The following is a 25,815-nucleotide window of genomic DNA, read 5'->3' on the forward strand; positions in this document are numbered from 1 at the left end:
TAAATGTGTTTTGCATTGTTTTTTTTACTCAGGAATAGTTTTTAATGTGTTGGTGTAAATGTCTTAAAGAATTTTTGCTTTTGTGAATTTTCTATAGTCTTTATTCAAGGTGTTTTGGGTGGGGTTCTTCCTCCTGGGGGGTCTCAGGCTGGCCTGGGCGATCATGGCTAGCTATTTGCTTAGATGGTGCACCTGGAATGTCAAGGGGAGTAATTCACCAATCAAAAGGAAGAAGATATTGTCAAATCTCAAAAAAAGAAAGGGTTGACATATCTCTTTTACAGGAGACACATTTACTTGACAAAGAGCACTTAAAGTTGCAACAGGGTGGGTTCTATCAGGCTTCTTTCTCATCTTTCAGTTCCAAAAGTAGGGGAGTAGTCATTCTCATTCGGAAGAATCTTCCTTTCCAAATCTTAAGCCAGATAAAAGCTGAGTCTGGGCGGTATATACTGATCAAAGCCCTAACATATGGAGAGGAGTATGGGGTTTTGAATCTTTATTCCCCCCCCCCAGCGCACCCCTTCAGATTTGTAATGAAAGCATTCTCTAAGCTGATGGCATTTGGAGCCCCGCCATACAATTATAGGAGGAGATTTTAATTGTATTATGGACTCAGAGACAAATAGGATACCTAAGCATACTATGGGTATAGTTCTTAGATCTAGACAATTGGTGGATCTTAATAAGGAGCTAGGACTAGTAAATGTGTGGAGGTGCCTTCACCCCCAGGGCAAAGACATTACTTTCTACTCTAACCCACACAATTGCCATACTAGAATTGATATATTCTTTGCTCCCTTGACCCTTGTGTATTCCATATTATCCTGCAAAATAAGTAATATAGCAATTTCTGATCATGCTGCAGTATATATGGAAGTAAAGACTAGGAACGATGGGACAGGCCCCCAACATTGGTGTATGGATTCCTTTTTAATGAAGGATAGCAAATTTATAAAATATTTTTCTCAGGAATTCAAAACCTTTTTGGAAACTAATTCAGGTATGGCCAGTAACGCGTTGATGATGTGGCAGACCATTAAGGCTTATGCGCGAGGTTTGATCATCTCATATTCTGTGACCCAGAAAAGACAAAAGGGAGAACAACTGCACCTGCTCGAGGGTCGCTTGAAAGCAGCTGAGACAGCGTATATTGATAGGCCCTCTATTACTAAGCTACGAAAGATCACAGCCCTTAGGGCAGCCTTGAATACCGCACTTACCCAAACAGCAAAGAGGGAAATATTATTTGCAAAGCAAAGATTATGTGAACATGGCGACAAGCCAGGCAGATACCTAGTGTATCTTGCTAGGGAAAAAAAAGGCCCCTCAAGTTATTATGTCCATTAGAGAAAGTGCTAGTACTTTGATTTGTGATTGTAAAAGGATCAATACAGCCTTTAGGAAGTTCTACTTTGAACTGTATAAATCTCAGGACTGTGAGGATAGAACTGAGAAGATGGAGTCCTTCTTTAAAAACTTGGCCTTTCCAGACTTAACCACGGAGCAGGTGTCAATCCTGAATGCTCCCCTGACAACCCAGGAAGTACTATATGCAATTAGACAGCTTCAGAGTGGCAAAGCATCTGGACCAGACGGATTCCAGGTTGAAGTTTATAAAGAATTCATAGGGGAACTGACTGGTCCACTTATAGACATGTATAATTACTCACATAATCAGGGCTGCCTCCCACCTTCGTTGAGAGAAGCAAATATCTCTCTCATTCTTAAAAAAGGAAAGGCCCCAGAAGATTGTTCATTATATAGACCAATATCCTTGCTAAATGTGGATTTAAAAATCCTTTCTAAAATGTTAACATTAAGACTGGAGAGGGTCTTACCATATATCAGAAAAGAGGACCAGACGGGATTTATCAAGGGCCGTAGATCAACTAACAATATTAGAAGGGTCTTAAATATGATACAAGCCTATCAACAAGGGGATAGTTGTCTCCTTGGATGCAGAGAAGGTATTCGATCGGGTAGAATGGTCCTATCTTTTTTATACACTGGAAAGGTTCGGTGTCGGAGAGGTATTTTCTAAATGGGTTTCAATACTATACAATGACCCCAAAGCAGCTGTGATCACCAATGGTTTAGGCTTAGATAGCTTCAGTGTTGGTTGGGGCTGTCGTCAGGGATGTCCTCTCTCACTGTTATTATTCACGCTAGTAATCGAACCACTAGCGGAAGCTACATGTACTGACACTAACACAGCGGCTCCGAGGGTTGGTTCGGATAAACATAAAATCACTCTCTATGCAGATGATGTCCTCTTTTTCTTAAGTAATCCTTGGATATCCGTGCCCCGCCTAATTCAAGTGATCAATCTATTTAATAGGTTCTCAGGCTATAAAATCAATTTTATGAAACCGGAGGCCATGCCATTGGGTGGTCTCGCTAGTTTATCCAATTTATTGGACAGACCTTGCTTTCCCTTTCGGTGGTCACTGGAGGGTTTTCTGTACTTAGGTATTTTTATCACCCCAGTATTTGGTCAGCCATATAAAGCCAATTTTGTGCACCTACTAGAGAAAATAAGGCAGGACCTACAACGCTTGGGAGATCTCCCAATATCCTGGCTAGGCAGAGTAGCTCTAGTTAAAATGAATATTCTGCCTTGTCTCCTATATCCTATGAGAATATTCCCTCTGACGTTGCCGAGACTGGCATTGCGTAAGCTACACGGCTGGCTTGGTTCCTTTATTTGGAATCATGGATGACCCCTTATCAAATTAGAAAAGCTGCAGCTTCCACAGGCAAGGGGAGGACTGGATTTTCCAGACTTTAGGAGGTATCAGTTGAGCTCTTTTTTATCTTATGTAGGTGATTGGGTCTCTTGTGACCCAGAATCAATTTGTTTAGACATTGAGACCTCCCAAGCAAAATGTCCCCTCGTCAATCTTTTATTTTTAGATAAGATGAGAGCTATTATTGCAAACACCCTATTGTATTAAATACAATTAAAGACTGGAGGATAATGCAGCAAGATGAGGGTAACCTACAGAAAACCTCGCCTTATAATTCTACAGAGGGAGCATCGGGTTTTCAGCCAGGGCTGACAGATGCTACATTTAAAACCTGGAGGTCCAGAGGTATCTCTTGCTTGGGGGACCTGTTCGATGGGGAAGTTATGATGTCTTTTGAGCAGTTGCACCAGGAGTTTGGACTGCCTAATGGAGACCTTTTTCGGTATCTCCAAATACAAGATTATACCACATTATTAGACAGTCCCTACAAATCGGATAGGGAAAGAAGAGTGCTATGGCCAATGGGTCCACCCTCGGTCAGTACTCTTTATCACTCATTATATAATGAGGTATCGAAAGACATGGAATGATTGTTTAAAACATGGAACCAAGAATTGGGGTTAGAAATCTCTTTAGAAATATGGAAGGACATCTGGGAAAATGCCAGAAACATCTCTATTTGCAATAGAACTCCAGCTATTTAATTAAAGATACTCCATAGGGCTCATATAGCACCTGATCATCTCGCAAAATTTAAGGTAGGACCATCCCCAATGTGTCCTAAATGCAAAGTTGAAGCGGGCACGCTCACAGATTGTTTATGGACATGTTACAAGATCTGTAGGTACTGGGACAGAGTAGCACATGCCCTGACAGAGATCTTAGGTACGGAGATTAGATTGGATCAGTATCTCTTCTCCTGGGCTTTTCAGACTTGCCCTCCCTGGACATGCACGGGAGGAAACTATTTTCCATTCTCTCCTTTTGTGCATGGAAAAATATCTTAGTGAATTGGGCAGCTGAGGGTCCTCCAGGACTTTCGAATTGGCACAGGTTAATCATGGAATATATTCCCCTTGACTTCCTCATAAATATAGTGCACCAAAAAACTGAATTATTCTATAAAATATGGCAGCCCTTTTTGAACTATATCGACACAGATATTTCGGCCATACTGTCCAGGGCTTTTGTCGGGCTGTGGCAGTGGTTCTGGCTGGTGTGGGGGCCCCCGGGAGGAGGAATCCCGTATAAATACGGGTTTTATTATGACTTGATGTAAATCCATTTTGAGCATGTACTTAGTTATTTAATTATTCAGTTATGTTTTGCTCGTAATGTATGATATTCTATTTTATGTTTTGGTTGTTTGTTGAATAGATTAGTAGTTAGTTGGGTTGTTCCCTTTTTATGTGTTTTGGTTATTATTTATTTCTTTTTTTTCTTATCTATTTAATTTTATATTGGTGTTTATACTTGCTTGTAATACTTCATAATTTTGTAAAAAATGTTTAAAAATTTCCTTTTCTTTCAATAAAAATACCTATAAAAAAGAGAAGGCAAATGCAATGCTAGCATTAATGTTGACAGCACTAGAATAAGGGTGTATTTCTGAAGCTGTACAAGGTTAGATTAGATTCCCTACAGTATGGAAACAGGACCTTCGGCCCAACAAGTCCACACCGACCCTCCGAAGAGTAACCCACCCGGATCCATTTCCCTACCCTATAATAACCCTTGACTAATGCACCTAACACTTTGGGAAATTTAGCAGGGCCAATTCACCTGACCTGCACATCTTTGGATAAGATTCCAGTCAGACCGCATTGAGAATTTTGTGAACAGTTTTGGGTCCCATATTTAAAAAAGGGTGAGTTGGCACTGGAGGGGTCCAAGGTGGTTTATAAGAATAATTCCAAGAATGAAATGCTTGTATATAGGAAGCAGTTGAGGCCACTGTATCTGCACTTGATAAAGCATAGAAGGATGAGGAGGGATCTCTTTGAAACTTACAGAATACTGACTGTCTTCGATACAGTGGATATGAAGATGATGTTCCCACTAGTAGAAGAGACTTGGACCCACAGGCACAGGCTAAGAGAGAAGGCAAGGCCCTTCACAACTGAGTTAAGAACAAAAATCTTCAGCCAGAGAGTGGTGAATCTTTGGAATTCAGTGCCATAGAAAACCGTGAAAGCCAGGTTATTGAGTGTATTTAAGCCAGAGATAGATAGGTTCTTGATTAGTGAGGGGAATCAAAGGGTATGGGGAGAAGATAGGAGAATGGGGTTGAAAAATATATCAGCCATGATCGAATGGCAGAACAGACTCGATGTGCTGAATGGCCTAATCCTGCTCATATCTCTTATGGAGTTATCATCTTAATATGGATTGATCAACTAAGGGTTGAGTAAGTGAAGACAAATCAAACCAGTGCCCAGGACAATAGAAATCCATATTATTTCGATAGGACATTCTATAATGCTGCTGGCCCTACAAAAATTGTTTGCAAGTTACCATTGAAGCCTTTTTAGTTGCATCCACACTGAACTTACTTGGAGAGTGCACTCCAACAGTTTCTGTTCTAAATTGCCAAGCGTCACACTAACTGAACTGAATAAGCAGCACATTATCTGGCACAGATAAGTACCTAGTCACGCAGTGGTAGGGCCCTAAAAAAGTGGCATGCGCCAGAGAGTCAGGAATACTGGAGTGTTATTGTCAAGCTATCACATTTGGCCTTATCATATTTGCGCTAGCATAGAGTCCTTAGAGAATTTATGATGTAATTGTGGAGAAGATAGTAATGGCTCCCAATAAGTCTGCCTTTCTTTTATCAAGAAAGGACAAAATTTGAAGGATAACGAATTTTTACAATGCAACATCATCACAACAGCAGATTGCCTTTTCAGGTGAGAATGTGGAACTGCCCGCTCTCCAATTTATAAAATAAAAATAGACTCCTCAGTCAGGCCGCCATTGTTCAGTGTGAATCCCTCCACATGACATTCTGCATTTCCAGCTGAAGCCAGTCAATCAGGGAAGGCCTGCTGCTGGAAGTCCTCCTCCAGGCGGTCTTCCCACTGCAGACACCTCTAAGGATCTAAAAACTGACCGGGCAAGTGGTCCAAGTGGGAGGGGAGGCATCAAATTAGCACACCAACCAGCAGCAAGCATTGTATGCAAGCCTCCATGATCATAGGGGACTAAACGTCCTGCCACCACACCACCACCTCCCACCACCCCCACCCTCCCACCCCCCACCCCCAATCTGGCCATTTGCTTCTGGTGATCATAGACCTTGGACGTAATAAGGACAATTTATTGAGCCAGTGGTGTCAAAGGATAGAAACCCGCAAGGCTGCATGGATGTCATCAATGATATTTTGACTTTCAAAGAAACATACAATCTACGTGAATCCTGTAGCATTACCCTGCTTCTTATAGATGTCCAAAGTAAAAGGGTTTTCTGCAATAAATACATCAATTACCTGCTTAATGGGAGGACAGATTGCAAATTCATACAGCAACCTGGAAGGAGCTGGAGGAAAAGACATTTAGGGTAGCAGTGACCTGGACAGCAACCAATTCTACTCACCTAAAAGTATTCGTTTCAGATCTTGTTTCATAAGATGATAAAATTAAAAGCTTTCCTTTTAAAAGAGATGTGTAACCTATTTAAGCACTGCTCTCCTGAGAACTAGATATATTACTCTGGGTCTATAATCTCCATTGCAAAAACATGTTGGGCAGGATGCTCCCATTTCTAAGCCAAATCCTGAAGAGAGAGGGTTTAGAAGAGGGATAGTGAATGAAGACAAGAAAGCCAGACAAATTTTCCACAGTCAGGTGACTAATTGGTTACCAGTGGGTTTTCTGCTGGTATTAGGACTCAGATGAGAAAATTCCATCCGTTGACCAATCAAGAGCTGGGAACTCCAGCAATCAGCAGTGGAGGGAACAGTGATCTTACCTGATTACACAGTAATGGCTAATTAACTTGTTAAAGATGCGAAAGGAATCCTGTTACATGTTGGGTGCAGAAACCAGCATAAAGTCATGAGGTCAGAGGTTCAGGTGCCATCTGGACCTGTCTGCAGAGATTATAAACCAGCAGAATCAGTTTTGCAGAGGCAGTAAGGAATCCTTGTGCTGAATGGAGTTCAAACCTTAATTTGCTCTACTTCTACAGAACCTTGAGTCTCATTCAGCAGATCTCCAGGGTACGTATCCAGATCTTTATATATTTTTCTGATCATAAAGCAGGGAGTTGGCAAACAGCTCCGACCAGCCAAAGGGCAATTACATCGACTTGCAGTGCATCCCTGCAGATTCTCCTCAGATTTCCCAGGAAGGGCAGGAGGATCTCCAGAAACCATCAATGGGGAAGATCACCTCAGGACTAAGGAATCCTGAACAGAGATTTCTAGCAATTACAAACACTTGAGAAAGAGCATGAGGCTACATGAGGATGGCATAGGGAATCACACTTTATATGATCGCGTGTGTGAATAAAGAGTGTTTGGTGTTAATGTCTCCCAGTTAACTGTGTGAATGCCCACAAAATAATTTGCAAGAGAGTATGAGTTAAGGTGGAACATTATCATTTCCACAGTGGGGCTGCAAATATGGAGCAGCTTATCAAAGGGCATTGATAAATAATTATTCTGAGAGTTCCTGAAATTTGAGTGTAGAAGGTGAATTGGCCAAGCTAAATTGCCCATAGTGTTCAGGTGTGTAGGTTAGGTGCATTAGTCTGGGGTAAATGACACAAGACGGTCCCAAGAAGCCCCAATTGCCACATGGATACAAGCAATCATGAACTGTACTTGTGGGAAACCTGCACTGGCCCACAAATCTTTCTACCTGGATCTCTGTCAGTCCAATGACAAACTTTCCAACACGATGAATGGCTGCCTGAAAAATGCTGCTCGTGTCCCCAGTGGAACCCTGGAACAAAGTTGTGCAGATGTTTGAGGCTGCAGTGAGGCATGGGCATTGAATTATATAAGAGTTCCACAAACTGGAGGTAATGCTGCAGCATAGAACACAGATCTATGAAGGCCTTCTGATCCATCTGCAATCTTTGCTGGCATTGGCCCTCTGACATGAGAAATTAATCCAGGGCGAATCCAGCACGCAGCAAGTACCTTCATCTGATTAGCCATCAATGGCTTCCCTCTTGACTCTCCTAAGTGTCTTATCCAACCAAAGGTCAAGGTGGCTTATTGATGCCTTCCTGAGATTAGTGCCTCTGGTTCCAATTCCACCTCCCACCCCGTGTCACTCCTCCTCTGTTCAGAGTTTTCAGAACACTGAATGGTTGAGACTTACGATGTCTGAAGTGGCAACTCAATTGTCAAACCTTGGCAAGAGAAAGTACCACAAACTTCAGACACATTTGTCAATGTGGAGTGCTTTAAATTTGTGATTGTAGCCACTATTTCAAGATGTAGTAGAGATATTAACCAACACAGTGGCACTAGCAGGAAACCACCACATCTTAATTGTTACTTCATAAGTTACACCGTTGTTAGTTTTCCTATTCAGTACGTTGATTTAAAAGCACATTTGAAACCACATTTGAAACATTTCTTCCATGAAAGATTCAAAGCTGAAATGTTCTCTTTCCATGGATGCTGACTATCCTCCTGAGTACGCACAGAATATTCTGTTTCTTTTAAAGTTATCTTTTATCAACAGTGTTTTTTGGTATTGCCAGTAACTGTAAATGTCATCTTGTTGGAAACAAAGATATATTTTCCATAATTCTATTCACGCTATAAAGTCACTCTCACAAACAAAATTGTGCCGGTGATGTTTTTTCATTTATATAAAAGGTTAGAAAACCAAAAGATTGATATGGCATTATTTCCTAGTATGCAAGCATGCTTTTTGTCAAGAGCTAAGTTACCTAGGTGCGCCAATGAAATAAATTAGAATACTGCCAAAACAGTACAGTTGCAAATGGTTTGATTATTAGCCCCGTTCCTCCACAATAAATAGGAAGAAATCAAAGGAGGGGGATTAAACCCTAAAAATTAAACAATGCATTCATTTGTGACAGCTGTGGCCCAGTCTAGAGTATGACAGCAGCCCAGTGCAGAGGGTGATGGCAGCCAGCAGTCTGACCACTTGGAGACCCCCTGCACTGGTTGGCTGCAGAGACAGAGTCTGTGATGTTTGTCTTTTTAAAGTTTGCTTCTTGTTTTTCTGACCTATGGTCAAAAATGCTTTTATTTCTTCATCTCTCCATTCTGTAACTAAGGATTGTACCTAAGATGGCACCATGTGTTGGTGACATTGTTATCCATTAACATACTCCAAAACAGCATGATTGCCTTTTCCTTGCTATAACTTCCCTCTCTATTTCCATTCATCCGAAGTCATTCAGTAGCAGAAGTGTGTATTATTGACAAGGCACCCTGTAGGACCCTGAGACGGTACATTGCAAACTCACAACCACTTCCATCTAGAAGAGCAAGGGAAAACCACCTCCTGCAAGTTCCCCTCCAAACCACTCACCATCCTGACTTGGAAACATTCCCTCCCTTGGAATTGTGGATCTACTTGCAACAAGCAGTTCGAGGCAGCAGTTCACCACCATTTTGTTCAGGGCATCTAGGGATGGGCAATAAATGCTGGTCAACCAGCGACACCCACATCCCATAAGCAAATAAACAAACTTGCATCAATCCCTATCTGGCTTACAAGGCAGTTGAGTTATGCAGCAATACTGTGTTACAGTTAGCCTGCTGAGAGAAACATTGGGAAAAAATATTTTTTTTAAATCTATGTTCACCAGTTCTTATATTCCGGGTCAACATGGCACAAACTAGTGAAGGGCAGTTAAAATTCAAAGGTTGTTTGTGATTCAGATCTAATGGAAGCTTCCCAGTAAAGGATGCAGCAAACAATCCAGAGTATTCTCACAAATGTATTTCCTTCTGCAACGCTTTTATATTTTTTTTCTTTCATATTTGAGAGTTAGATTTCAAAACCAGTATTACACTTGGAACAGTTTTTGTGCTGTCACTATATTGAATTGGAGCCACACTGAAACTAACAAATATCAAAGTCCTTAATCAGCTCAAGATGTCTGATTATTATTCTAGCAGACAGGGTTACCACAGATGTTTTAGGTTTTAACACTACAGAAAATAGATGGTGTCAACACAAGATGATTTTTTTCACTTCTAGTCACAATCTTTTTTAAAGTATTGCAAAAAGGAAAGAAATAGAAAATTCAGACAAAATAAATTAAAATGCTGGTAATTGTGAAATTTCATTTGAGCCCTAGACAAAATTTCAACATTTTTACTTGTACACAATGTATTATACTGTTTTTAATTTTTTGCTGGCAGTATGTGTGTGCCAGTAGCAAGAGTATTCATATTGATTACGTGATTCCACATTACCAAGTTAATGATTTTGAACTGCTTTGGATACTATTAGTAATGGTATCCGTAATAACAGAATTGCTTCTAATGAAATACTTTGTAGCTAAGATATTAATATCAACAAAATTTTTTGTTGTTGTAAAAGCCTCCTGAAATTAAGTTGCTTAAAGCAAAATATTGTCCATTGAAGAATTAATCTAAAAAAACTGTGGATGTTATGATAAACGTTGAAATGTTGGCATTTCCATTTGTCAAACTTAAAGTTTGTAAGTCTCTAGTGAGACAGTGACTTTATTATGAACTGTTTTCTGAGAAATAACAATTAAATTAATTGAATGATGATCAACACTTACTTATTATGTACTCTATATAATTAACAACTACTGATACCTTGTGGTGTATTCCATCGCAGTCCTGAACTGTATTTTGTAGATTGTGGAGAGGCTTTGCGAGCCAGGAGGTGAGTTACTCACAGTAGGATTCCTAGCATCTAATCTGCTCAAACACTGTTTACTCACTTCACTCAAGTATTAATTATAGGAGAAAAGGATCTTAATTATCAGTACTTGTTCTCTCTGGTGATTTTGAATTTGGCCATGATATCCCCGCTTAACCTTCATGTTTTTTGACCAAAACTAACAAACAGGTAACCAGTTAGACCAAAGGGTCTGTTTCCATGCTGTATGACTCTATGACTTTGATAGCTGAGGACTTCTACAAGAAAAATGGCATCTAACTGCCTTGCTTTCTACCAAGAGTGACCACATTTGCAATTAACCTAGTATTAATACAGTTGCAACAGAGAAAGGAAAAGAAATTAACACATTAGCAAAACATAAATAAGATTAAAGCTTAGGTTTGGATAGCATGTAGCCACGCATTCTCAAATATACTAGGGATAGATATAAAGAAGGAGAAAGTGAGGACTGCAGATGCTGGAAATGAGAGTCTAGATTAGAGTGGTGCTGGTAAAGCACAGCAGGCCAGGCAGCATCAGAGGAGCAGGAGAATCAACGGTTCGGGCAAAAGCCCCATATAGATATAAAGAAGCATTATAGAAGAGTGAATGGGCTAGCAATTAATGGTTTTCCTATCTGCAAAAAGGATTAGATTAGATTAGATTACTTACAGTGTGGAAACAGGCCCTTTGGCCCAACAAGTCCACACCGCCCCGCCGAAGCGCAACCCACCCATACCCCTTACCTAACACTACAGGCAATTTAGCATGGCCAATTCACCTGACCTGCACATCTTTGGACTGTGGGAGGAAACCGGAGCACCCGGAGGAAACCCACGCAGACACGGGGAGAACGTGCAAACTCCACACAGTCAGTCGCCTGAGGCGGGAATTGAACCCGGGTCTCTGGCGCTGTGAGGCAGCAGTGCTAACCACTGTGCCACCGTGCCGCCCACAGCCTAAGCACTATAGACCAGTCTGTTTATCATGAGAAACAGGAAAGTTTCTGTATTTTATGCTTTAAAAAAATAATTAAGAGCATCTAGAAACAGAACATGGAACTTTGAAAAACAGGCAGCATGGATTCTTTTAAGAGGAAATGAAAATAGTATACAAGAGTAATAATGTACTTAGACTTTCAAAGGCCTTCGAGCAGATATCACATAGTAGGCTCTTTGGTTTTCCCCATCACCACCAGCTGTTCCAGTTTTGCTAACACCAGATTTTTCTGCATCCACAGTCTGACGTTGTCAACTGTGACCAGAAATATGATCCAGAAAATTTAAAACCATTGTGGATTCTTCAACATTGGTGGCAGTACCACCAATGGTGTATCTGCCAATGGAAGGTGGCTCAATGCATATAACTTTGCTACTTGCCATCTTGGATTGTATTCCAACTTGTACTAATACGCACTTCATATTAGAACCCATTGCTGAATTCGGCCTAGGGCTATGGGTTGACCTAGCAGGGGTTTGTGATCCGTTATTAGCACAAATTTACATCCGTAAAGGTATTGGCAGAACTTCCTGACTCCAAATATGACCGCCAAACCTTCCTTCCCCATCTGGGCATATTTACTGTCTATATTAGCCAACATCCTGAATGCACACGCGTTTTTCTCTATTGGATCACCTATGAGTTAATACTACCCCAATGCTGTATGGAGACGCATCACTGTCAATATCAGATCTCACTTGGAATTATAGTGTGTCAACACATTGGAGGATGATAGCTGTCTCTTCACTTCCCTGAAAGCTATGGCTTGGCTACGCAACCATTTCCAAGGCTGACCCTTTTTTAGGAGTTTATGCAAAAGTGCCAGGATGGAGGTCAGGTTACATGTGTGAATTTTCATAATAGTTCACCGCCCCAAGGAAAGGCCTAAGCTCTGGTACAGACATGGGAGGCAGGATACCTTTAATTGCACTCGTTTTATCTTCCAACAGGTTTAATCCAGTCTTATGAATGCTGTAGCCCTTGTAGGTCATTTGGAGTGCCTGGAACACACTTTTTTTACTTTCTAAGGTATACACCTACCTGGGAGAAACATCTAAGGACTATGTCCAAGTTCTCTAGGTACTTCTTAACGGCCTTCCCTATTATTAGTACATCATATAGATAAATGGTGACCTGAGGTAGACCCTGTAAGATGTTCTCCATCATCTGCTGAAAATTGCACAGGCTGATAATACCTCAATAGTAGTCTCATGTATTGGTACAAACCTTATGGGTATTAATTGTAGCACACTTCTAAGAATCCTCATCTAACCACAACTGCAAGTATGCATGACCAGTTTTATGAAGGACACACCCCCACCCCCTGCCAGTTTTGTGTATAAATACTCTATGCGAGTGTTTGGATATTTATCCAGGTGTGACAAACAGTTTATGTTTTGTTTAAAATCTCCACAAAGGCAAACCGAAACATTGGGCTTCACAATCGGTATGACCATTGCTGCTCATTCTGCAAACTTGACTGGTTTGATAATTCCTTCACTTTCCAGCCTTCTGATTTCTGCCGATAATTTTGCCCGTAAGGCAAATGGCACTGGGCGAATCTTGCAGAATCATGAGATTGCTTCCTGGTCAACATGCAAGGTGTCCTTGGCCCCTTTGGTAGTCCCTAGACCTTCAAAAGCTTCTATGAATTTAATCAGGGCATCACTCCAGCAGCCATCTTCTAATTGAAAAATGTTGAGCCAATCTAGGTGAATCTTTCTCAACCAATTTCATCCCATCAAGCTTGGGCCTAAGCCTTTAGTACTATATCAGTGGTAACTGAACAAGCTGCTTCTCATAAGAGACCAGAACCAAAGTTGTACTCCTAATCTGTAAAGGTTCCCTAGTATATGTTCTCAGTCTAGCTGAGGTCTTGCAGGTACTTAAAGGTTGGAATCTAGTGCGAATTTTGTTAAAGACTTGTTCTGCAATCACTGAAACAGCCACGCTTGTATTGACCTCCACTAGAACCAGGTGGCCATTTAACCAGACGTTTATTTTGATGGGTTTTGATTTGCATGTTGCTAAGCAATTTCACTGTTCCAAACCAGATATAGGTGGAACTTCCTGGGTGTGCACTCTCCTAGATACTGGACTAAAAATTCCCTTACTCCAATTAAGTCTTGTGGGACTCTTTTGCTGTCCTGAATCCGCACAATGGCAGCAATGACAACGGTTTGTCAGCCCAGATCCTGAAGAACGTTTTGACCATTAGGCTGAGGCTTGGTTGTTTTTTTGGGGTTTTGCTGTGGGCTGACCTAGAATCCCTCTATTCAGGATATGTCCTGAGTGAAGCTATGCAATTGCCTTTACTCACGTTGCCCAAGCTCAGTCGGACTGTCAGCATCCATCAGAATACCCAATATACCTCGTGCTCCACTTGATGCATTTTCCAATGATAATACCAGTTGTAGTGCTTGTTTGAAGTCCAGATGGACTTCAGCTAATGGGTGCTTTTGTATAGTTACATCATTAATCCCACTCTCATTGCTACTGAAATAACTCCACAGAGGGTGATATCCCATCATCAAGTCACCCTTTATTTGCACATGCATAGTCCTTGACACTGATACAGCTCCCTTAGAGCCAGCTCTCTCAGAGTGAACAGGATATCTGACCCTCCTGTTCTTTTTCTTTTTTCTCTTTTTTCCTTCTTTTTTTTTTAAAGAATATTGGGTCTCTGTCTCTGTGTGCTTTGGACTTAATTTCTCCCCAGCCCCCATAGTGTGTGTGTCCAGGTGTGAGACACAGTGAGAGACACAAGGTGCACGAATCTTTATTCGGTTTCCACCACCAGGAAGAAAGGAAACACCCTAGTGGCCAGTGACAAGGAGTGCCCTTCACCCTCCTGTTCTGTCAGCCAGGGATCCCTGATTGGACCAGATTAACAGCTCTAACCAAGGAATTTATATTCTATGAGTTCCACCTGGCTGACCTCATTACAATCACTACAGTACATGTACTGAGATACAATGAAAAGTATTGTTTTGTATGCTATATAGGCAGATCATACCATACGAAGTACATCAGGATAGCAGAATAGAATGCAGAATGCAGTGTTTTAGCTGCAGAGAAGGTGTAGACAAAGAGATTAAAATTAACATAGGAGAAGTCCATTCAATAGTCTGAGAGAAGCAGGGAAGAAGATATTCTTGAATCTGTTCGTACATGTATGCAAACTTTTATATCACCTGCTCGACGGAAGAGGGTGGAAGGGAGAGTATAACCAGGGTGGGAGGGGTCTTTGGCTATGTTGGTTGCTTTCCCAAGGCAGTGGGAAGTATAGATGGAGACAATGCATTGTTTCCATGATGGACTCAGGTAGATAGGAAAGTGAAGAAGGTGTTCAGTATGCTTTCCTTTATTGGTCACAGCATTGAGTATAGGAGTTGGGAGGTCGTGTTGTGGCTGTACAGGACATTGGTTAGGCCACTTTTGGAATATTATATGCAATTCTGCTCTCCCTCCTATAGGAAGCATATTGTGAAACTTGAAAGGGCTCAGAAATGATTTACAAGGATGTTGCCAAGGTTAGAGAATTTGAGTTATAGGGAGAGGCTCAATCAACTGGGGCTGTTTTCTGTGGAGCATCAGAGGCTGAGGGATGACTAAACAGAGGTTTATAAAATCATGAGGGGCATGGAGAAGGTAAATAGACAGTGTCTTTTCTCTGGGTTGTAGGAGTCCAGAACTGGAGGACATAGGTTTAAAGGTGAGAGGGGAAAGGGACCTAAGGGGCATCTTTTTCATGTATGTATGGAGTGAGCTGCCAGAGAAAGTGGAGGAGGCTGGTACAATTACAACATTTAAAAGGCAACTGGGTGGGTTTATGAATAGGAAGGGTTTAGAGGAATATGGGCCAAGTGCTGGAAAATGAGCCTAGATTAATTTAGGATATCCAGTCGGCATGGACAAGTTGGACCGAAGGGTCTGTTACTGTACATCTCTATGACTGAGCTGTGTTCATGACTCTCTGTGTTTTATTGTGGCCCTGGGAAAAAAGGCTGCAAGACCACGCTGTGATGCATCCATCCAGGATGCTTTCTATGGTGCATCTATAAAAATTGGTGAGAATCTTTGTGGACATGCTGACTTTCCTTAGCCTCCTGAGGAAGTAGAGGTGTTGTGCTTTCTTGACTATCGCATTGAAATGGGTGGACCAGAACAGACTGTTGGTGATCATCACTCCCAGGAACTTGACCCTCTTGAACATCTCCACCTCAGCATCACCGTTGCAGACAGGGGCATGCCCTCCACTCTGCTTCCTGAAGTCCATACCCAGCTGCTTCATTTTGCTGATGTTGATGGAACAATTTTTGTCTTTACACCATGCCACTAAACACTCAATCAATTTCCTGTATTCTATCTTCTTACTGTTTGAGATCCGACATACAACGGTGGTGTCGTCAATTAACTTGTAAATGGCATTGGGGCAGAATTTGGCCACACAATCATGAGTATATAAGGAGTACACAAGGGGGCTAAGTACGCAGCTTTGCAGGGCACCAGTGTTGAGGATCATGATGGAAGAGGTGTTGTCACCTATTCTTACTGATTGTGGTCTATGGGTCATGAAGTTGAGGATCCAGTTACAGAAGAGAGAGCCAAGACCTAAGTCTCGGAATTTAGAGATGAGTTTGCTTGGCATTATAGTGTTATAAGTGGAGCTGCAGTCAATAAGTATTCAGATCTTCCAGGGATGAGTGTAGGGCCAGGGAGGTGCCATCTGCCATGGACCTGTTGTACCTGTAGGCAAATTGCAAAGGACCAAGACAATGTGGTCAGCTGGAGGTGATGTGAGCCATGACGAACTTCTTGAAGCTTTTCATAATTATGGAGGTCAGAGCCACCAGGCGGTAGTCATCAAGGCATGCTGCATAAACTTTTTTTGGCATCAGGATGATGGTGGTCTTCTTGAAAAAGGTGAAGACTTTGGATTGGAGCAAAGAGGGGTTAAAGATGTTCATGAATACTCTCACCAGCTGGTCCACAAGTATCTGAGTGCACAGCCGGGCACTCCATCTGGGCCAGTCGCTTTCCGTGGATTTAAGGATATTTTGCTTCAACTATAGAGGACTTAGATGAGATCACACCTGAGGTATTGTGTGCTGGTTTGGTCCCCTCACCCAAGGAAGTATATACTTGCCATAGAAGGAATACTGCAGAGACTCACTGAACTAATTCCTTCAACAACAGGACTGTTCTAGGAAGAGAGATTGAGGAAACAGAGCTGGTATTCTCTGAAGTGTAGGAGAATGAAAACTGATCTCATTGAAAGCACTTAAAGGGTGGATGTAGAAAGAATGTTTTCCATAGCTCGGATTTGGTTGTAAGTCTGGCTAAATTAGGAAATCAGTCTAAGAATAACAGGGACAGCATAATTACAACACAAATGAGGAGGAACTTCATCATTCGTTAGGTAGTGACCATTCCCAGAAACGAAGGAATTTTGAAGATCATCACCAGTGCATTCATTATCTCTGCAGCTCTCTCTTTTAAAACATTAACATGTAGGCCATTAGGTCCTGAGGGTTTGTTGGATTTTTATCCTTTATATTTCTCTAATACTTTTCCTCTGTTGATATTACCTTAATTTACTTTTAGCACCTAGTTTTATGATCCAAGTTAATGCTAATACTGGATATGTCAGATCCCAGACATAAATTTGGTTTGATGGACCTTTTTTCCCCTTTGGTTCATTACTTAACATGGTGGTTAATCGCAGATATACTCACACAAGGTTGCAGAATTTCTTTAAAAACAGATCAGAAGTTTGTTAATCAAAAGAAGAAATTTAAAAAGATAAGCTATCTAAATACAGAAGACAGTCAGAAAGACTTGAAAAACAAGAAAATAAAAGTTTCAGCCTAATTCCCAAAACTGTTCTTGAGATTCAAAATCCAAAAAAATTACACCCTGATCTCAAATCCTAGGTTTCTGCTTCTCTGACTCATTACAGTTTCGTTGCTGTAGACTATGGAGACAGTTCAATGATTTCTTTCCCACGTCTGCTAACATGAATATTTCACAAATTTGACAGTCTAAGTTTTGTCACTTCTAATAACCTGAAGATTTCTACACAAACTTTGCTGCATTGGCAAATTTAAAAATTAAACCCATCTGCTGAGGTAACCAATCTTTCTGGGAGAGAATTAAACTTGCTCCTGAACTCAATTATGATATCTTTGGAACAGAATTTAAACAAACTTGCTCAATCCTTGATATTTTCTGAACTAAACACAAAGTAAATCACCTTAAGTATTTACTCTACTGTCATAAACTCAACGTAAAAACATCTTTCCATTAACGCCACAGGCGAATGCATTCACCTACTTTCTGATAAATGTTGGATTAATGTCATTGTTCCAAAAATAGGATCTGCTATCGTTATTTTTTTTATTTAAGGACACTTCTCAGAAGTAACCAACATGCATTTAGCTCTTTTGAAATCCAAATTCCAAAAATGATATTACTATATGTAAACTACATTAAGTTGCCTTTTTTTCCTGGTATGCAACTTATATTTTCTTTGTTAAAGTAGATGCAAAATGTTTGTTCAATATATCTGCTAAATCTCCATTTCCCATAATTTCCTCATGCCTCTTGCTCTCAGGGATCAAGATTTACCTTAGCTACTTCCATTTAATAGGAAAAGGCTCTGACACTATGGTTTTATATTCTTGACTAGTTCTCATCCTATTTTTTCCCCTTTCCATTTAAGTTTTGGTGGCCATTTGCTGTTTTCTAAACCAGTCCCAGTACTTATAATTTTGCACAGAACAATAATATGCCCCTTCCTTCAGGTAAAACTATCCTTCACCTCTTTATAAGATGGAATGGAATTTTGTACTGGGTTTTTGATATTTTCAATTGTTTCCTTAAAGGTTAATAATGGTCATATATTTTAGTCGATTTACCCAATTAACCTAAGCTAGTTCTCTTCTCAAATCTATAAATAATTGGCATTCTTTAAAATTTAAGCATAAGTTTAAGATTCTTGGCTGAGATTGAAGTATATGGCTTTGAAACATAACATGGTATTCAACTGTATTATGATCACTAGTTCCCAGCAGACGTTTTACTAAGAGTACAGTAATTAACCCTGATTTATTACACAACACTAGATCTAAACATGATTTATCCCGAGCTGGTTCCACAACATACTACTCCTAGAAACAATCATAAAAACATTCCACACTTATCCTGTGTACCCTGTTGCCAATTTAATTGGTCCATTCTATGAAGATTAAAGTCTCGCACAACTATTACATGGTTGAATACTTCAATAAAGGCTCCACCCAGGAGAACAGTGTTAGCTATAAACTTCTCCCCACAGTATTTTCTGACTCTTGCTATTCATGAAATTCATCATATTGATCCTACGTTATGATTTTCCTCCCTGAAGTCCTTATCTCTTACCTACTAATAGGACTACCTCCTTTGCCATTCTGTTTGTCTTTTCAAAATACTGTATAGTCTGAAATATTTATTTCCTGAATTTATTTATCATGAAAATATATCTCTAATCTAAACCACTTTGTTTCAGCCCATTCACACATCCACACCATCTAGATGCTGCACACATTCAGATAAAGAGCAATTAATTTCAGTAGTGGGATTACTGTTATTCACAATTTGCAATAATTATTTGGACTTAGAAACAGGTAATCCAAAATCAAAATTTGTCAATGATATCAAATTGCATTGCTAATCTTTGAGAGAAAAAAATGCACCATAATACAAAATGATATTTAAACACTTAGATTTTTCAGTAAAGTTTCAAATCAATCAGTAAATAAATTGAAGGTTATAATATAGGGGAAACAAAGGCATCAGCAATACCTTACAGTGTAAAGAACTAAATGGCATGGAACAGCAAAGGAATCTAGGGATGTGGGGGTACAAATTATAAAAAGTGTTTCATTTATTCATAGGATATGGGCACCACCGGCTAGGTTAGCATTGATGACCCATCCCTAATTGTCCTTTAAGTGGTGCTTAGCAGTCTTGAATCATCACAATCAGCAAAACAATTGAAACTGTTGAGAAACCGTGAGGATTTATTTCTGGCGGTATTGAGTTCAAAAGTATTGAATTCAAACTCATTTTGGACAATGGTTAAGACGTCCTGAGAATATTGTGAATTGTTCTGGTCTCTACACTTTTATCTCATGAATCCATGTTCTTTTAAAGTGTAAAAAATATTTACAAGAAAAGTAATATAACTGACAGCACAGCAAGAATGGTTGAACAATTCAAAAGGGAGAAAACTTGGAGGTGACTTGATGGGTTCTTTAAAGGTAGACTCAGGGAGATTGTTTCAAAAACTAAGACGTATGTACAAAGTATAGATTAGATTAGATTACAGTATGGAAACAGGCCCTTCGGCCCAACAAGTCCACACCGACCCACCGAAGCGCAACCCACCCATACCCCTACATTTACCCCTTACCTAACACTACGGGCAATTTAGCATGGCCAATTCACCTGACCTGCACATCTTTGGACTGTGGGAGGAAACCAGAGCACCCGGAGGAAACCCACGCAGACACGGGGAGAATGTGCAAACTCCACACAGTCAGTCGCCTGAGGTGGGAATTGAACCCAGGTCTCTGGCGATGTGAGGCAGCAGTGCTAACCACTGTGCCACCGTGCCGCCCACGGTGGCAATATAATCACCAATAAATCCAGTAACAAAGTAAGGAGGTATTTCCTTAGTCACGAATGGTTGAATGCAAAACTTGCTGCAACAAGGCAAATAAAAATGCTTTCATAAGCAAGCTATGTTACACTTCACTGAGGTAGTGCCCTGGAAAATCGAGCCCCAGTATTCAGAGAGTTGTTGCAGAAGCTTTAGAAAATATATAAAGCTCCCCAAATTACCTTTCAGACCCATGCCAATAGAAAGCACAAACCAGGTTTCTGCACTGAACAAGAATCATAATTTATTACAGGTATTTAGACTTATTACAGGTAGAAAATTACATCAGCATATAACATCACTAATTAAAAGTCCAATCCCCTCAAACAAACAGGTAAAAATAGGCTACAGCAGAGGGAAAAAAAACTGAAAAGACAGTTCATTGCTTTTTGTTCCAAGTTCTGTTGGTGAGTTGACCTTTAGGACTTTCCTAATGGCTAGGTCAGGAGCTTCCACTGGTTGATAGGAGACACAAGATGTCCTATTCATTTGTAAAAGGTCTCTGATTTGTCACCTTAAAGGCGCCAGCTTACAACAACTATTTCAGGACAGATAAAATAGTTTTCTTCAGGTTTAATTTTAGGTTTAACTGAACAGAAAGGCTGTTCCCAAATTGGGGAGGAACTGAACATTTCTCTCTCTGTAACTTGCTCCCAGCTCTAAGCTGTTCAATTATCTGAGAACTAATCACTGAGTCTTTGGAAGACAAAATGTCTGTCTGTCATCAATAACTGGTCACTAGTACATAGAACAAATGACTTCTTATTGTCCACTTCAGCTACGTCTGTACACCTTTACATTTCCAAATCATCTGAACCTCAAATTTCAATTGCTGCTTGCTCAATCAGCTGTTTACACAACACCTGCAATAGGCATCAAGTTACTCTTCCAAACACTGATTTTAAAAAAGGCTTTTTCTCATTTCAATCCACAGTTTAAATGAAAAGGCATAGTCCTTAGAACTAGATGTGTGAGAGAGAAAAGGAAACAGCAAGATTCACTGAAATGGTGAGGTGAGGCGCATGTTATTGGAAGCTACTTGTGGAATTGAACACAGATTAGTGTAACTGAAGTACCTTTGTGTCTGTTGTGTGTTATCAGGAATTCTGCGCAAAATTTATGAAATTTCTCTTATTCAAATTCTTTCAGATACAGTGAGGGAAAAACCTTCAATCCATCTGCTTGGAATAAATTGTACCACAGGGAAAACACAGAGTTAGACATTAAAGTTGGATCTTTTATCGAGACTTGCAAATAGTCATTTATCTAGTGTTTTCCTAGTATGGCAGCTTCTGTTAGCACAGCACAAAAGAGCAGCTGAAAAAAAGGAATACATTTTTACACCAAAGCAAGCTATTGTTAATTGGCACACACATAAGTTAAAGTGCAGTTAATCAGACTTTCCAAACCATTGCTCTAGAGTAGGAAACCAAGACAATATACTCACGTACCCTTTTATTATCTTCCTCCTCCTGTGCTTTCCGAAACTCCTGCTCTAAGGAACATGCCAGCTCATTAAAGAGTCCAACTTCTTCACAGTTCTTCAGAAATCGAGTAGGAGTGGGAGTCTGGTCTACAAAAATAACATGTTAGAATTATTTGCACTAAATCCTATTAACCAAAATAAAGATACTAACTTCCTTATTCTGTAACATCTAGCGATCAAGCCCCAATATACATAGCCAGAGTTGTACAATGGTAAATTTGACTTGTTAGTACATATCTTTCAGGTTTTATGAGTATCTTCAGAATAATTTGATAAAATATTCAATACCCAAAATAATAAGCTCAGTGAACATCAAACATGAGTATACATAACAGACAGGTTATGATGTCATCCAGTTTGTAACCTGCCATTTCGAACTCAATACTCCAGCTGACAAATGCAACATCATAACAAATTGTTGTTCAACTGCAGAAAAGATACCCAACCAGCTCTATTTAAAAAGGTTCAGCAACCACATTTACATTGTTAGTTGATTACTTCTGATTATTGCTGTACAAACATTGCTTGCATTTTACAATTGTTTGAAGTCACTAAAGAATAGTATGCTAGTCAGGGGCTTTATTGCTGACTTCAAAACCTTGTTTGCGAAGTAGTTACTCCTGGACATGAATGGACCAGTAGACAATTCCCTGGAAAAAGATTATTGGGAGAATGCAAAAAGGCAACACAGAGCAAGGCAACTTAAGGAGAAGAATAAGGAGAAGAAGAAGGGTTCTCAGTAGAGAGGGTTTAGGGAATAGTTCTCTAATTTAACCACACAGAGGAATAATGTGTGAAATATCTTCACTTCAAAGAACATCACTGAAATGGTACCTGCTGCAGGCACAACCCCAACTTCAGAGTAGGGCAAACTCAAACAATGTTTATCTCAGCTTTGCATGTTTTCCCTTTTGATTGGGAGTATGGAATGTAAGGAAAGTCAATTAAAAGTATAAATCCATCTAAATAATGGAATACATATATTTCTAAAATGTACAAATTATGTCATAATATTAAGAAAACTAAAATGTTAATTTCTTGACCTAGTTTTCTATAAGGCGCCAAGTTATCACCTTGACTTAGAAAATAAAAGCAAAATTATGAGATCACTGAGCAGACCAGGCAGTACCCATGAGTGGAGAAACAGGCTTTAATCATGATCAGTCCCAATCAAAGGGAAGGGTTTTCCTTCCATCATGGTCTAGATTTTGTTTATTTCTTCACGGCTGTGCAATGCGGTCTCACGTTCTCTGATCCGCCTCAGCAGCATCCACCTTTTCCTTAGGAACAGTCAGGTGTCCAGAGCTGCTGGACTTGAACTGGGCCAGTGGCACACAGACCCCATGATAGTAAATGCAGAGGTAACTAATTCGGAAGTGGCCTCCCAGAAGATTTCAGAAATTGTCTCGCTGCCAGTAAGCGAGAACACAGGACCTCTATTCGAACCAAACTTTCAGTCATAAAACCTGAATGAAAATCCAGCCTAATATTTCAGGCCAGTGATCTTTCATCAAAACCCTAGTTTGATTGGTTTGTCTGGACTCTGATTTTTTTCAGGGAGGAGAAAGTGAGGACTGCAGATGCTGGAGATCAGAGTCGAGTGTGTGGTGCTGGAAAAGCACAGCAGGTCAGACAGCATCTGAGCAGGAGAATCAACGTTTCAGGCATAAGGCCTTTATCAGAATTCCCAAAATGTCGATTTTCCTGCTCCTCGGATGCTGCCTGACCTGCTGTGATTTTCCAGCACCATACTCTCGATTCTGATATTTTTTCAGATTGATTCAGATTTCAAACTGGTTGAAACCTATTACCTGGGTGGTTAGATTATGCAATAAAATTGTCTTTCAAAATCATTTATTATAAAGTGTTTTGTAAGGGTTCTTGTGGCATGGTGGTAGTGTCTCTACTTCTGAACCAGGAGGTATGGGTTCAAAGATCCACCTACTCCAAAAGTGTATAATAATATCACTGAACAGGTTGATTAGGGAAAAGAAATCCACAAAGTGTTGCCAATAATCCAGACTGGGTGCACAGCACAAGAGGTTCTTATACAGAATAAACACAGCCATGAATTTGCTCCTATGCTTCTTCAGCTAATTTTAAAAACAAATCCTTCTATTTCTTTCACCCTTGCATGTATCTGCGTTAATTGTCTCAACTAGTCCTTGCACGAGTGATTCCCATATTCTAAACACTTTGCATCAAGACATTTTGGAATGTAGCACCAAGTCCGTCCAGTGAAGATTGCTGTATTTCTGTAGAAGAACACCTTGTGCTGTGTACCCTGTTTTCATACTGTAAATAGTTGGCAACATTTTGAAAGGCAGTAATTTAGCATCATTTACCCACATGGGCAATAGGGTATTGCAATCAGTTGGAGCTCAATCGGAAAAAAAGACTCCAGACGAGTTAATTGGAAACTGGGGTTCTGATGGAAGATTACGGACCAGATAAGGCAAGGGCTGCCTGATTTTAGGGCCCCTGTGCTAATCAGACACCATCCTCAAGGTATCCAGCCCCTGTCCTGCCAACGCCACCACCCATAAACTTGCTCCCCTTGTCTGGTCATTCTGTCTTGCTCCAAGTCCAGCTCCGCTGCTGCTCACTTCCGTCTGGGACTTGCTGTAGTCCCAGCAAGTCTACCACTCACAGTGAAGCTCCAGGGTCCAGAGAACTGCCACCCATGTGATTGACTGGCAGCTCTGAGAGATGGGATTTTTCCCCAGTGAGAACAGATGTCTCATCTAAAGACAATTAACAGACCAACAACTGCAGGTCATGCCAGCCAAGAAAAAAAGTACGGGCTTGTACCTGACTTTACTTTTGGGAGGGCCCCACCCCAAAAGGAAATGTTTTCTAAGTATTTGTGGTGACACCCTCAAACTTAGTAGTTCTTCTCTCTCATCCTCCCCCCAAATAGCTCTCTGGTTCTCCTCATGTTATGGGTGACCTAGAGCTTCAAGAATGATGTTAAGAATGTCAGTGTCTATGTGGCACTCAGCATGGGCAATGAGCCTGTCATAGCTGGAGATATGTGGAGGTAGGTGCAAATCTGACATCACAGTAGAATGTGTGTGCTTGTTAGAATTGGATGATGGGAAGTCCCAAGTCGTGGTCCACACAGGTACCAATGACATAGGTAGAAAGAGGGACAGGGATGTAAAACAGGATTTCAGGGAGCTGGGGTGGAAGCTCAGAGCGTGAACAAACAGTTGTTATTGCTGGATTGGTACACGTGATAGCAAGGCGGAGAACAGGGAGAGATATCAGCTGAACACTCGGCTGCAGAGAGGGACGGTTTCAGCTTTATGGATAATTGGGGCTCATTCTGGGGAAGGTGGGACCTCTACAAATAGGATGGTCTTCACCTGAACCAGTGGGGTACTAATATCCTGGGTGGGAAATTTGTTGGTGCTATTCGGTGGGTTTAAACTACCTCGGCAGGGGGATGGGAACCTGTGGCGCAGTTCCAGTGCACAGGAGGATGAGAGTAAGGAGGACATGGACAGGATTTCACAGTCACAGGAGTGTGCTGACAGAGAGCAAGCTGGTTTGAAGTGTGGCTACTTCAACGCCAGGAGTATCCGGAATATGGTAGGTAAGCTTGCAGCAGGGATAGGTACCTGGGACTTCGATGTTGTGGTCATTTCTGAGACATGGATAGAGCAAGGTCAGGAATGGATGTTGCTGGTTCCAGGGTTTAGATCTTTCATTAAGATCAGGGAAGGTGGTAAAAAAGGGGGAGATGTGGCTTTGTTAGTCAATGACAGTATAACGGTGACTGAAAGAACTTTTGACGAGGACTTGTCTACTGAGGTGGTATGGGCTGAGGTGAGAAACAGGAGAGGAGTGGTCACAATGCTGGGAATTTTTTTATAGGTCTCCTCAAAGTTCCAGGGATGTGGAAGACAGGATTAGCAAATCGATTCTGGGCAGGAATGAAAGGAACAGGGTGGTCATTATGGGGGACTTTAACTTCCTCCAACATATAACTCTAGCACGTCGGATGGACCAGTTTTTGT

The 25,815-nt window shown here is 40.7% G+C and overlaps 1 protein-coding gene across 5 annotated transcripts in view; it reads right to left on the reverse strand.

The window, feature by feature from the left end:
• The window catches only part of creb5b (cAMP responsive element binding protein 5b), a 508,761-nt gene that overhangs the window by 345,050 nt on the left and 137,896 nt on the right, over positions 1-25,815 (reverse strand). For all 5 annotated transcript variants that reach the window (XM_087986955.1, XM_043689526.2, XM_043689529.2 and 2 more), the window contains one exon: positions 21,759-21,880. In XM_087986955.1, the coding sequence (XP_087843081.1) occupies positions 21,759-21,880 (122 nt within the window). The remainder of the gene's footprint in view (positions 1-21,758; positions 21,881-25,815) is intronic.

Source organism: Chiloscyllium plagiosum, unplaced genomic scaffold (genome assembly GCF_037043375.1).
Source record: "Chiloscyllium plagiosum isolate Xiang-an unplaced genomic scaffold, Cpla_swu_hap1 HiC_scaffold_5, whole genome shotgun sequence".
NCBI lineage: Eukaryota > Metazoa > Chordata > Chondrichthyes > Orectolobiformes > Hemiscylliidae > Chiloscyllium > Chiloscyllium plagiosum.